At 42.8% G+C, this 12,801-nt stretch overlaps 1 protein-coding gene across 6 annotated transcripts in view; it reads right to left on the reverse strand.

Moving 5' to 3' along the window:
* Positions 1 to 12,801, reverse strand: part of LOC129834281 (serine/threonine-protein kinase BRSK2-like) — a 181,560-nt gene that overhangs the window by 4,368 nt on the left and 164,391 nt on the right. For all 6 annotated transcript variants that reach the window (XM_055899134.1, XM_055899131.1, XM_055899133.1 and 3 more), the window contains 4 exons: positions 12,561 to 12,609; positions 8,149 to 8,272; positions 6,742 to 6,922; positions 5,885 to 5,974 (listed from right to left, as the gene is read on the reverse strand). In XM_055899134.1, coding sequence (XP_055755109.1) covers positions 5,885 to 5,974; positions 6,742 to 6,922; positions 8,149 to 8,272; positions 12,561 to 12,609 — 444 coding nt within the window. The remainder of the gene's footprint in view (positions 1 to 5,884; positions 5,975 to 6,741; positions 6,923 to 8,148; positions 8,273 to 12,560; positions 12,610 to 12,801) is intronic.

Consider the following 12,801-nt stretch of genomic DNA (forward strand, 5'->3'; position numbering starts at 1 on the left):
GCTGTTATCAACCGTTTAAAACATTTACTTCAGGTGTGCTTTAAAATCTTTTAGTTTTTTTTTTGCAAAATGCGATATCCAACGCACTAGTTTTCCCCAAGATGCACTATATCCATTATCCAGGTGGATGGAATGTTCTATATGATTTTTGCAGATGGTGCATTTTTCGAATCATTTCCATTATACGTAGTATACGGTATATTCAGCAAGTATTCAGACCCCTTCACTTTTTCATCATCTTTTTAAAAACTTTACAGCCTATTTCTAAAATGTATTAAATAAATGTTTCCCTCTTCACCCTATAATGACAAAGTGAAAACAGGTTTTTAGCCATTCTTTCAAATGTATTAAAAATAAAAAACAGAAATACCTTATTTACATAAGTATTCAGACCCTTTGCTATGAGACTCGAAATTGAGCTCAGGTGCATCCTGTTTCCATTGATCATCCTTGAGATGTTTCTAAAACTTGATTGGAGTCCACCTGTGGTAAATTAAATTGATTGGACATGATTTGGAAAGGCACACACCTGTCTATATAAGGTCCCACAGTTGACAGTGCATGTCAGAGCAAAAACCAAGCCATAACATCAAAGGAATTGTCCTGAGAGCTCCGAGACAGAATTGGGTCGAGGCCAGATCTGGGGAAGAGAACCAAAACATTTCTGCAGCATTGATGGTCCCCAAGAACACAGTTTCCTTCATCATTCTTAAATGGAAGAAGTCTGGATCCACCAAGACTCTTCCTAGAGCTGGCCGCCCGGCCAAACTGAGCAATCGGGGGAGATGCTCCTTGGTCAGGGAGGTGACCAAGAACCTGACGATCACTCTGACAGACCTCCAGTTCCTCTGTGGAGAAAGGAGAACCTTCCAGAAGGACAACCATCTTTGTAGCACTCCACCAATCAGGCCTTTATGGTAGAGTGGCTAGACAGAAGCCACTCCTCTTTAAAAGGACTGGGAGACTATTCAGGATCAAGGGAAAGATGAACGGAGCAAAGTACAGAGAGATCCTTGATGAAAACCTGCTCCAGAGCACTCAGGACTTCAGACTGGGACAAAGGTTCACCTTCCAACAGGACAACGACCCTAATTACACAGCCAATACATTGCAGGAGTGGCTTCTCGACAGGTCTCTGAATGTCCTTGAGTGGCCCAGCCAGAGCCTGGACTTGAACCCAATCGAACATATCTGGAGAGACCTGACAATAACTGTCCTGCGACTCTCCCCATCCAACCTGACAGATCTTGAGAGGAGAATGGGAGAAACTCCCCAAATACAGGTGTGCCAAGCTTGTAGCGTCATACCCAAGAAGACTCGACCGACTGGGCACACACTAGTTGAATCAATGTTGTTCCACGTCATTTCAATTAAATTACGTTGAACCAACATGGAATAGACGTCTGTGCCCAGTGGGAAGGCTGTAATTGCTGCCAAAGGTGCTTAAATAAAGTACTGATAAAGACCCTGAATATTTATGTAAATGTGATATTTCAGTTTATTTTTAATTCATTTATAAAAAATATAAAAAATAATAATAAACAGTTTTTGCTTTGTCATTATAGGGTACTGTGTGTAGATTGATGAGGAAAAAACTATTTAATCAATGCTGTAACATAACAAAAACGAAAAAAGTCAAGGGGTCTGAATACTTTCCAAATGCACTTGACATATAACTGTTTAAAACCCAATCGGGATACTTTTTCTTTTGGAGTTCTGTGGTTTGGGGTGGTTATACGGCGTTTTGCCACAAAAGATGATTATTTGTCTCTAAAATAAAATGACCTTGCAATATTTTCAACAAAATCACGTCTATTTTTTCGCTAGCCACCTAAGATATATTGTGTTCTGGAATCAAACGCTTCAAATGGAATGTCTTCCTCATACTTTGCATGGATGTTTAAAGTCCATGCATTTCAAAAAAAGGGGGGGGGGTCTGCTTCCATTGCTTCTCTTCAGACTCTCTGTTTCTCTCTCTCTACCCATCTGTCAGTCTGCCTCTAGCTAGGTCTCTGACTCTCTGTATGCAACTCTTTCTCTTTCTCAATCGTTAATTAGCTGGGTAGGGTGAAAGCTAATGTGAGATTAGAAATATTCTACTTGGGAGGGGGGGCACTCTCTCAAAGTACAAAAAGACGAGAAAATGTATTTGCGCAAACACACACACGCACGCACGCACACACACACACATACACACACACGTTTGCACACACACACACCTGGGTTCCTTTTTCTCATGGAATATTCACACGTACAAAGTAAGTCAGAATTTACACAGTATGAGTGTCCTGTGTAGTAGCTAATAGTACTCTTAAAACTTGGCACAGCATGCAGTCCCCTCTGGTCTCAGACACTGAAGGAGTGAGTGCAACCAGATTGCACAGATCTGTAACAAATATTATTCTAGCGGTTGACTTAATATTAGTAAAGGTTGCGTGCGGTTGGTCAAATCGTTTTTTTGTTGTTGGCTAAAACACATGCCCTAAGTGTGTTGCTGTCATACGTGACACACACTGTTCAGCATCCGTGTGTGATATCTAGCATTCAGTGTATTGATCCACCCCAGAGCCATACACACACACAGAGTTAGGCAAACTCAGTTTCAGTTTTGGAATGATCGAGGCAGCCATATTGGCACCAAAAAGTCCAAGACCATCACATCCATTGAATATTTGGAGCCGGCAAAGATGATCAGTTTCCAGACACTCTGTAGACCGTCTATGGCTCTGGTTGAAACCCGTGCATTCCACGCAGCATGCCAGACCAGTCATTCAGTTATTTTAGTGATTCTCTGCCAAGTGCAGTTAGATTGAAGCTGTGGATGATGACCAAAAGCAGGCTGGGATGGACTGACAGGTGAAAAAGTGAAAATAGGGAAAGAAAGAGATAGAGATGGATAGAAAAATGGATAGAACATACACGGCTACATGGTTGTGGTCAATTCCACCTCAACTAATTCTGGAGAACAACTGAACTTCAATTCACGCATTTTGGAAATCAAACAATATTTGAAATAATGTTTTTTTTTCGACTCATTCATTGCATTTCAATGAATTCCCTGGAATATGGTAAAAACCTTTGACCCCAACCCTGAAGAAAGAGAGAAACAGGGACAGAGACATTGACCGATGACGGGGAGAAAGCGAAAGAAAGAAAGCGAGAAGGAAGGAAAGAAACAAAGAAGGAAAGAAAAGAAAAAACGAGTGAAAGCAATAGTGAAAGAGTGGTGGGGGTGAGTTATTGATGGAGAAAGTGATGGGGGTGCTGCATACAGTGAACCATTTAAAGAGGGATGGGGATGAGTTATTGATGGAGAAAGTGGTGGGGGTGCTGCATACAGTGAACAATTTAAAGAGGGATGGGGATGAGTTATTGATGGAGAAAGTGGTGGGGGTGCTGCATACAGTGAACAATTTAAAGAGGGATGGGGATGAGTTATTGATGGAGAAAGTGGTGGGGGTGCTGCATACAGTGAACCATTTAAAGAGGGATGGGGATGAGTTATTGATGGAGAAAGTGGTTGTGGTGCTGCATACAGTGAACCATTTAAAGAGGGATGGGGATGAGTTATTGATGGAGAAAGTGGTGGGGGTGCTGCATACAGTGAACCATTTAAAGAGGGATGGGGATGAGTTATTGATGGAGAAAGTGGTTGTGGTGCTGCATACAGTGAACCATTTAAAGAGGGATGGGGATGAGTTATTGATGGAGAAAGTGGTGGGGGTGCTGCATACAGTGAACCATTTAAAGAGGTATGGGGATGAGTTATTGATGGAGAAAGTGGTGGGGGTGCTGCATACAGTGAACCATTTAAAGAGGGATGGGGATGAGTTATTGATGGAGAAAGTGGTGGGGGTGCTGCATACAGTGAACCATTTAAAGAGGGATGGGGATGAGTTATTGATGGAGAAAGTGGTGGGGGTGCTGCATACAGTGAACAATTTAAAGAGGGATGGGGATGAGTTATTGATGGAGAAAGTGGTGGGGGTGCTGCATACAGTGAACCATTTAAAGAGGGATGGGGATGAGTTATTGATGGAGAAAGTGGTGGGGGTGCTGCATACAGTGAACCATTTAAAGAGGGATGGGGATGAGTTATTGATGGAGAAAGTGGTGGGGGTGCTGCATACAGTGAACCATTTAAAGAGGGATGGGGATGAGTTTTTGATGGAGAAAGTGGTGGGGGTGCTGCATACAGTGAACCATTTAAAGAGGGATGGGGATGAGTTATTGATGGTGAAAGTGGTGGGGGTGCTGCATACAGTGAACCATTTAAAGAGGGATGGGGATGAGTTATTGATGGTGAAAGTGGTGGGGGTGCTGCATACAGTGAACCATTTAAAGAGGGATGGGGATGAGTTATTGCTGGAGAAAGTGGTGGGGGTGCTGCATACAGTGAACAATTTAAAGAGGGATGGGGATGAGTTATTGATGGAGAAAGTGGTTGCATACAGTGAACCATTTAAAGAGGGATGGGGATGAGTTATTGATGGAGAAAGTGGTGGCATACAGTGCCTGATAACAGTTCCCATCAGTGACAGGGTGAGTCCCAGGCAGTCAAAGTGATAAGACTGCTAGCTGGTACGTGTGCTAAATGTGTGAACTGGAGAGTGGTGTGTGTGTGTGTGTGAACTGAAACCTGTGTTCTTCGCGCCTGGTGTAGGGTGTAGGGTGTGTGTGTGTGTGTGTGTGTGTGTGTGCGCGTGCGCGTGTGTGTGTGTGCGTGTGCGTGCGCATTAAAGGGAAATACATTTTTAAAAATCCAACTTCTCCAGCACCACCCCTACATATGTAAAAATGGCGTGTTTCTATGTTTTGTCGTAAAAAAAGATAGAGGAAGTTACGTATTTCCCATGACGTCATCGCCCAATTAGTAGAAAAGGCATACTCATAAATGGTTCAAATGCACACAGATGATTTCATTGGAAACACTTATCTTCCTCTACCTTTTTTTTGTTTACTACAAAACATAGAAACACGTCATTTTCATGTATGTTGATGTTGAGCTGGCGCTGGAGTTGATGAATATGAAGGACATTTGATACACGTCCCTTTAACACACAGTGTACACTTCACCAACGTTTGGATGATGACTTGATTATCTTAGTCAGGTGTTAAAGCACTAGACTAGGACACACGCATTAGTCTGCACACTCTCATACTGTGGGCCCAGGAGTAAAAAAAGATGGCACTTGCCTTATTATATTCTATAGTATGTACTATGTAATGCATGTAATGCCGTGTCTCACCAGCAGTGGGAGCTGTTATCAAGTGAAGAAACACCCACATTTATACAGTCCAGGCACACACACAAAAAAACAAGGACAAGTGAAGAACAGAACGTGACTCTGTCTTTCTTTTCTCCCATTCCTCCCTGTTCAATCCATCTTCATCCCAGAATATAAAACCATATAATACATACATGTACTGAGCTAATGTGAGGAGGATCGTTCTGAACTGCTACATCATTTTGGTCCATATTCTCTATATGGGAAAGGTTATACTGGACACAAGTTCAACAAAACAACCTCTTGACCTAGAGCTGGTTGGAAAGTTTAAAAAGTAGGCAGAAAACCATTGTCAAATGAATGACGTTTGTTTAGGTCATGACTGGGCACTGGTGTGTGAATGTAAGGAAGTCAGGAGAGTGTGTGCCCCCCTCTAGACGTCTCGAGGATACCAACGTTGTTGCTTTGTTGGTGCCGGGTGCATCTGCCATGGTGTGGGCCATGCATGTGGAGATGCCTTGTGCAAAAGCGTGTGAGTCGAGCCGCACTGTGACTGTGGCGTTGCCGTGAGCTACGGGGATGCCGGGAGGAGGAGGAGGGGGGGGGGGGGGTTAGTGGAGGGGTGTAGGGGGGCGAGGGGGAGGGTCTCTACTTACCAGAGATCTGCTGGACCCCGGGCTGGTCATGTGAGCTCATCAGCTGAGCCTGAATGGTCTCAACCACACGCTTGAAACGGCGACTAGGTCCTGGTGAGAGAGAGGGAGAGGGGGTGAGACAGAGAGACAAATGAGGGAGGTAGAGAGTGAGGGGGAGAGAGAGAGAATGAGGAGAGAGATAGAGAGGGAGGCAGAGAGAAGGTAGAGGAAGGGAGTGAGAGAGAAATTGAGAGAAACAGAGAAAAACACTTAGGGCTTGATTGACTGAAAAATAAGAATTGCTCTTGAAAATAACCAGAATAATAGACAGAAAACAAGCGTGGGATGTTGAAACACAATGCCACACCAGTAGGACGCAAAGAGTGCCAACGTTATGGAAACAATGACATCATTTCTATTCGATTGTCCTCACAATAGCCTCAATGAAGCTTCGATTTTAATTCAAACACATGCCCTGTAAATCGAAATGGAATTCAGCGCAATTAAATAAGAGTATGTTCAACATCAATTTAACATAAGTTATCCACATCGGATTCAGCAGACGTACTGCAGAGACAACACAGAATATTTGGCTAGAGATGATGCTCCAGTGTCATTGGCCAGAGGTTGTCCTTTGACACTCAGCAGGGACTAAAGTGCAGTGTGATTGTGGTGGGAAACGGTCTCTGGTTTTCTGTCCTTCTTCTCACCTGGCTCCTGTGTAATGGCGCTTGCATCAGCGTGGATGCGTGTGTGCTTGTGCACGTGTGTATATATTCAGGAAGTGTCTGTGTGTATACAGTGTTTGCGTGTGTATGTTAATATGTGTGTGTGCTCGCATGTGCCTGCCCGACTGCCCGCCTTTCCGTGTGTGTTACCTGAGAGCAGGGTGAAGGTGACCGAATAGATGCCGTTCTCTTTGGTGGCGGCGGTGCTCTCTGTGTGGGTGATGTCCACCTGGAACTTGACCGGCTTCTGAAACACAGTAGGCCCGGCAGTAGACTTATACTCCGCCCGGAAACTAGTCTGACTGATCACACTGTGGCTCAGACTGGGGATCTACATGAGAGAGAGGAGAAGGGAGGGAGAGGGGGGGGGGAGGTGGGAAGCAGGAGGTAGAGGGAGAGAGATGGGAAAGGGAGGTGGAGGGTGGGAGAGAGAGAGCGGAAACAAAGAGTGCACAGGATAAAGAGAGAGAAAACAATCCGTTTACATACAGAGACCATGTGTGACGAGTGAGAAAAAGGATATGATACACGGGCTAAAATACAGAGAAGAGGCAAGACAAGGAGGGACAAGACAGGAAGAGACAACACTGAATGTGTTCCACTACAGCACAGCGCTGTCAGGAACCATCAGACTCTGAGTCAAATACAATAGACAGCGCTGAAGAGACAAGGCACACACAGCAACAACAGTGTTGGGCTACAGGGACTAAGGTGCCTTTTAAAATGAACTGAAATAAATCTGCTGGGTAATAAAGCGGACGTGTTAAGGTTAGACAATGGACTAGGTGCAGGGTTAATGCAAGCCAACTACTGTAGCGTACGATAACGGTTGTGCCATGAGTGTTTAGTGTCAAAGTGACTTTCCATCCGTCGTCGTGACTGTTTTGACGCTGTGTTCGACCGTTATAACGACACAGCTATGGCCAGTGTGGCCAAGAAAAAAACTTTAGAAGACTCAATCAAGCCCTTTCCTTGGCACTTTTTAATGTCAGAAACCAGACCGCTGTGCACCAATCAGATACAGACTACATAAAGCAGGCTGCTGTTCACTGATTACACAATGACGCTGACCTTCACTGGGAAAGCAACAGAGGGCAGTACCACTGACGAAAAGTTGCTCTAAATCGAAAGAAAAATCACAGTTGCTTCACAGTGAATTTATCCACTTCGCCTCAAGGACAAACCAATGAACATAGCCATCTGATTCAGAAGGGGTTGGGTTAAATGCGGAAGACACATTTCAGTTGAATGCATTCAGTTGTACAACTGGTATCCCCTTTTCCCTTTCACTTTGCATGCTAGCTCTAATAATGATTTCAACGTTTGAAGACGAGGAACTTTGAAATATAATTCCGTACAACAAGTCAAATGGCATCATAAGTAGGGGGGGTGACAAAGGACAGAGCAAGTGAGAGAGAGGAGAGAGAGAGAGAGAGAGGGAGAGAGAGAGAGAGAGAGAGAGAGAGCGAGAGAAGAAGATGTACACACACAGTAGATGGAGAGGGAGAGAAAGAGGAGCGGCGAAGGGGTAAAGAGGTGTGATGAGGAAGTTCTTACAGAGAGGAAGGCGTGAACGATGTCTGCTTTGATGGAGCTGAGAGGCTTGTCTCTGATCACCACAAAGATCTGCTCCTCTTTCTCCAGGTTGATGAAGTTACCAAACCATGACTTCTTGGCAAGCCTGCAGGGAGGGAGAAAAAAAAGTTTTATGAGGACACACACACACACACACACACACACACACACACACACACACACACACACACACACACACACACACACACACACACACACACACACACACACACACACACACACACACACACACACACACACACACACGTACGCATAAACACACACAGTGTAAGTGCATTCTCACAGACACACACATGTCAACGAACTGGAAGCACACACACACACACATACACTTAATTTAGTATCTGCTGGGGAGAATACTAATGCCTCATGTCAAGAGGAATAACTAACATACTGCCACACTCATTTGCATAATGCAACATTTACCATGCTTCGTCTGATCTTTAAGGGTAATGTACAGAAACGGTTTAAGTTTCCAAAATCACTTTGTCCCTCCAGTCCTGGTCCAGGTGTGTTTGGTGACTATAATGTATGCCATGACAATTATAGTCAGAGGAGTTGGTTAAAGCACATTCATATCTGAACCAGGCTATTCTGTTTCCGCCTCCCTCTGTCATCTAACTTCAACCCTTGTGCATGTTCTGTAAGCCCTCTTCCTCCCTCTGCTTGTCCAAACGGCCAAATGGCCTCATATTGGTCCCCAATAGCAATGACATCATCCTGACTACCTTTGCAACTAACCTACCTCAAGGCGCCATCCTCGTTTCTGCCTCATCTCCAACTATCCAACCAGACTCTAGCTGTGGCTCTCTGTCTGTGAAGCAAACTGGAACTAAACCACTGAAATATTCATGCGGAACAATTCCCTAAAAATAGCCCAATCAACGGGAAGGAGAGAGGGATGCAATACTGGGAAGAGGTCAATTTGCATAATTGTGGGGATTGTTCACACAGGCCTCTTGGGCAGAAACCTCTTCTGTCTGTACCTTACGTAGTCACTCGCCCAGTGGCGAAAACACCAGAGAGGTAGAAAGGTAGAATGAGTTGACTCTCGTGCACATGTATGTAACAGAGGTGGTTCAGTGACCCACAATCAAGTGACAAATCACCTTGCCTGAGACCTGCAGCTCCCTGAACTAATGTCTCCAGACGTTAGCTTAACGGGCCAACATCGGTGAAGCAAAATCACTAGAAACCTTGCCTGATACCTATTTCATTTAATTTTAGGGGGTAGATCAGCTTTAATATTGCAGATAGATTGTGGCTTCCATCAATGTAATTGTCTGCATCATTTTCAAGCCACCATACATATTTTTTGTAAATATATATATATATATATATATATATATATATATATATATATATATATATATATATATAAAATATATAATATGTAAATATTTTCCTTTATTATTTTCCCCTAACCCTTCCACCCCTCCCCTAATTGGAGTAAGCTAATGGACAACAACTCTTAGGCTTCTACTTCCAGATTATAAATACTATATACATTTTATGGACACAGTATATTTGACATTAGTTATCTTTTGTTTGTTTTTAGTCCCATCCTTCAGCTCCCCTCAACCCATCCCATCTATCTCTGAACACCATCCAGTTTTCATTTCTATTTGCCATATATGTTTTCAACTGTGCTGTGATGTTTCACAAGAGTTCTGAACCTTTCTATTCGAAAAATTGGCCCAGAGTTGTCCGAGTTTGGCCGGTGTAGGCCATCATTGTAAATAAGAATTTGTTCTTCATAACTGACTTTGCAGAGTTAAATAAAGGTTAAGGTAAATTATACAAAACAAGCTATGGACAGTACTAAAACAAATGATCTAATGATTCTCTCTCTTCGCAGAAAAATGGTTGTATCCCCCATATACAGTGCCTTCGGAAAGTATTCACACCCCTTGACTTTTTCCACATTTTGTTACATTACAGCCTTATTCTAAAATTGATTAAATAAATAATAATCTCAGAAATACCCCATAATGACGAAGTGAAAACAGGTTTTTAGAAATGTTTGCAAATGTATTAAAAATAAAAAACAGATATAGATACAGAAATACCTTATTTACATAATTATTCAGACCTTTTGCTATGAGACTCGAAATTGAGCTCAGGTGCATCCTGTTTCCATTGATCATCCTGGCGGACTCTAAAACTTGATTGGAGTCCACCAGTGGTAAATTCAATTGATTGGACATGATTTGGAAAGGCACACACCAGTCTATATAAGGTCTCACAGTTGACAGTGCCAAGCCATGAGGTCGAAGGAATTGTCCATAGCGCACTGAGACAGGATTGTGTCGGGGCACAGACCTGGGAAGCGTGTCCAAATATTTCTGCAGCATTGAAGGTTCCCAAGAACACATTCTTAAAAGGCAGTTTTAACCACCAAGACTCTTCCTAGAGCTGGCCGCCTGGCCAAACTGAGCACTCGGGGGAGAAGGTTCTTGGACAGAGCTCTAGAGTTCCTCTGTGGAGATGGGAGAACCTTCCAGAAGGACAACCATCACTTCATCACTTCACCAATCAGGCCGTTATCGTAGAGTGGCCAGATGGAAGTCACTCCTCAGTAAAAGGCACATGACAGCCGGCTAGGAGTTTGCCAAAAGGCACCTAAAGACTCTCAGACCATAAGAAACAAGATTCTCTGGTGTGATGAAATCACGTCTGGAGGAAACCTGGCACCATGAAGCACGGTGGTGGAAGCATCATGCTGTGGGGATGTTTTTCAGCGGTAGGAACTGGGAGACTAGTCAAGATCGAGGCAAAGATGAACGGAGCAAAGTACAGAGAGATCCTTGATTAAAATCTGCTCCAGAAAGCTCAGGACCTCAGACTGGGTCAAAGGTTCACCTTCCAGCAGGACAATGACCCTAAGCACACAGCCAAGACAACGCAGGAGTGGCTTTGGGACAACTCGATCAAACATCTCTGGATAGACCTGATAATAGTGTCCAGCAACGCTCCCCATCCAACCTGACAGAGCTTGAGAGGATCTACAGAGAAGAATGGGAGAAACTCCCCAAATACAGGTGTGCCAAGCTTGTAGCATCATACCCAAAAAGACTTGATGCTGTAATCGCTGCCAAATGTGCTTCAACAAAATACTGTGTAAAGGGTCTGAATATATGTAAATGTGTAACGTAACTAAATGTGGAACCAGTCAAGGAGTCTGAATACTTTCCGAAGGCACTGTATATAACATTCTATTGGTTGTAAGAATTTTGTATAATAATTTAAATTGAACAACTCGAAGTTTTGAATCCAGTGTCGTTTTGTATATCAGTTGATAAACTATGTGCCATAGATTCGGTACATCAAAAATCTTGCCAACTATTTTGCAATCTATATGGCACAGCTGTACTGTTTTTGGTCCCTAAATTAAACTGGTATACTTTTCATTTATTACAATTTTCTTTAACCAATTGTGGTCTTTAATGCAGGTCTGACAGACAAGTTCCTTACTTTCACCCCCTTCCACTTGCCTCTTCCATTTTTGCAGTAATGCTGCAATCAGCTGATTGTAATTTTGAGAAGAGCAGACATTTCCACATATTTGTGTTAGCTGCATGTGTGACATAACTCCACCAGTCCTATTTATTTAAAGAAAAACTTTAAATGTTTTTCTCCAAACATATTTTTGATCAATTAGTATATTTTAATTTAACCTAATATTTGTTGTATTATTTGTTCAGTCTTTTCTGGTGAATTAAACTCAAATTGCAACCAACTTTCTATGGCTTGTTTTAAAAATAGTCATATTTTGTAGATTATTTAATTTTCAAATAACTGAAAGTGAATGATTGTAATCTGAATAATCGTTAAAAAAAAAGGCCATTGTTGAACATTTGGTGAGACATTCTTACTAATCTGCTAGAGAACCATATCGGATTTAAGAACACATTTTAAATGAGTGATCCTTTAGTGAGAGGTCTAATGCTGTAATATTTAATCATTTCTGCACCCCAAATTCATATTCATTATATAAATAGGTCCGTTTAATTTTGTCTGGCTTGCCGTTCCAAATAAAATTGAATATTTTTTGCTTAATTAAGTTGCAAGGTGTAGGCAAGCTCATTAGCATATAGGTCAACTGGGATGTGACTAAAGACTTGTGTTAGATCTCCGAACGAACGCATAGGCTGACGCACATCCAAAACTGTTCTGTCGAGGTGCTGCCTAAGGAGAGTAAACTACAGGAAGAAAGTCGCACACTCTATTTACGCCCTCGTGGATATAGCAAACAACGTTTCGGTACGCAGCGCCTTCTTCAGGGGTTTGGGAGCATAAGTAGAGTGTGCGACTTTCTTTCTTGACCTCAATGTTTGTCAAATGTTGTATTCGTGTTTTCCGGGGTCACTCACTCTGGTGAAGAGTCTGGCGTGAGGCTGGACATGTCCTCCTGGGTGGGGACTGTGGAGAGAGGCAGAGGTCAAAAGTGAAAGGTTAAAGGCCCAATGCAGTCAACAACATTATTTCTCTGTGTTTGGTATACATTTCCACACTATGAGGTTGGAATAATACTTTGAAATTGTGAAGATGATGATTACCCTTTTAGTGTAAGAGCTGTTTGAAAAGACCACCTGAAATTTCAGCCTGTTTTGG

Source organism: Salvelinus fontinalis, chromosome 35 (genome assembly GCF_029448725.1).
Source record: "Salvelinus fontinalis isolate EN_2023a chromosome 35, ASM2944872v1, whole genome shotgun sequence".
In the NCBI taxonomy this organism is placed as follows: Eukaryota; Metazoa; Chordata; class Actinopteri; order Salmoniformes; family Salmonidae; genus Salvelinus; species Salvelinus fontinalis.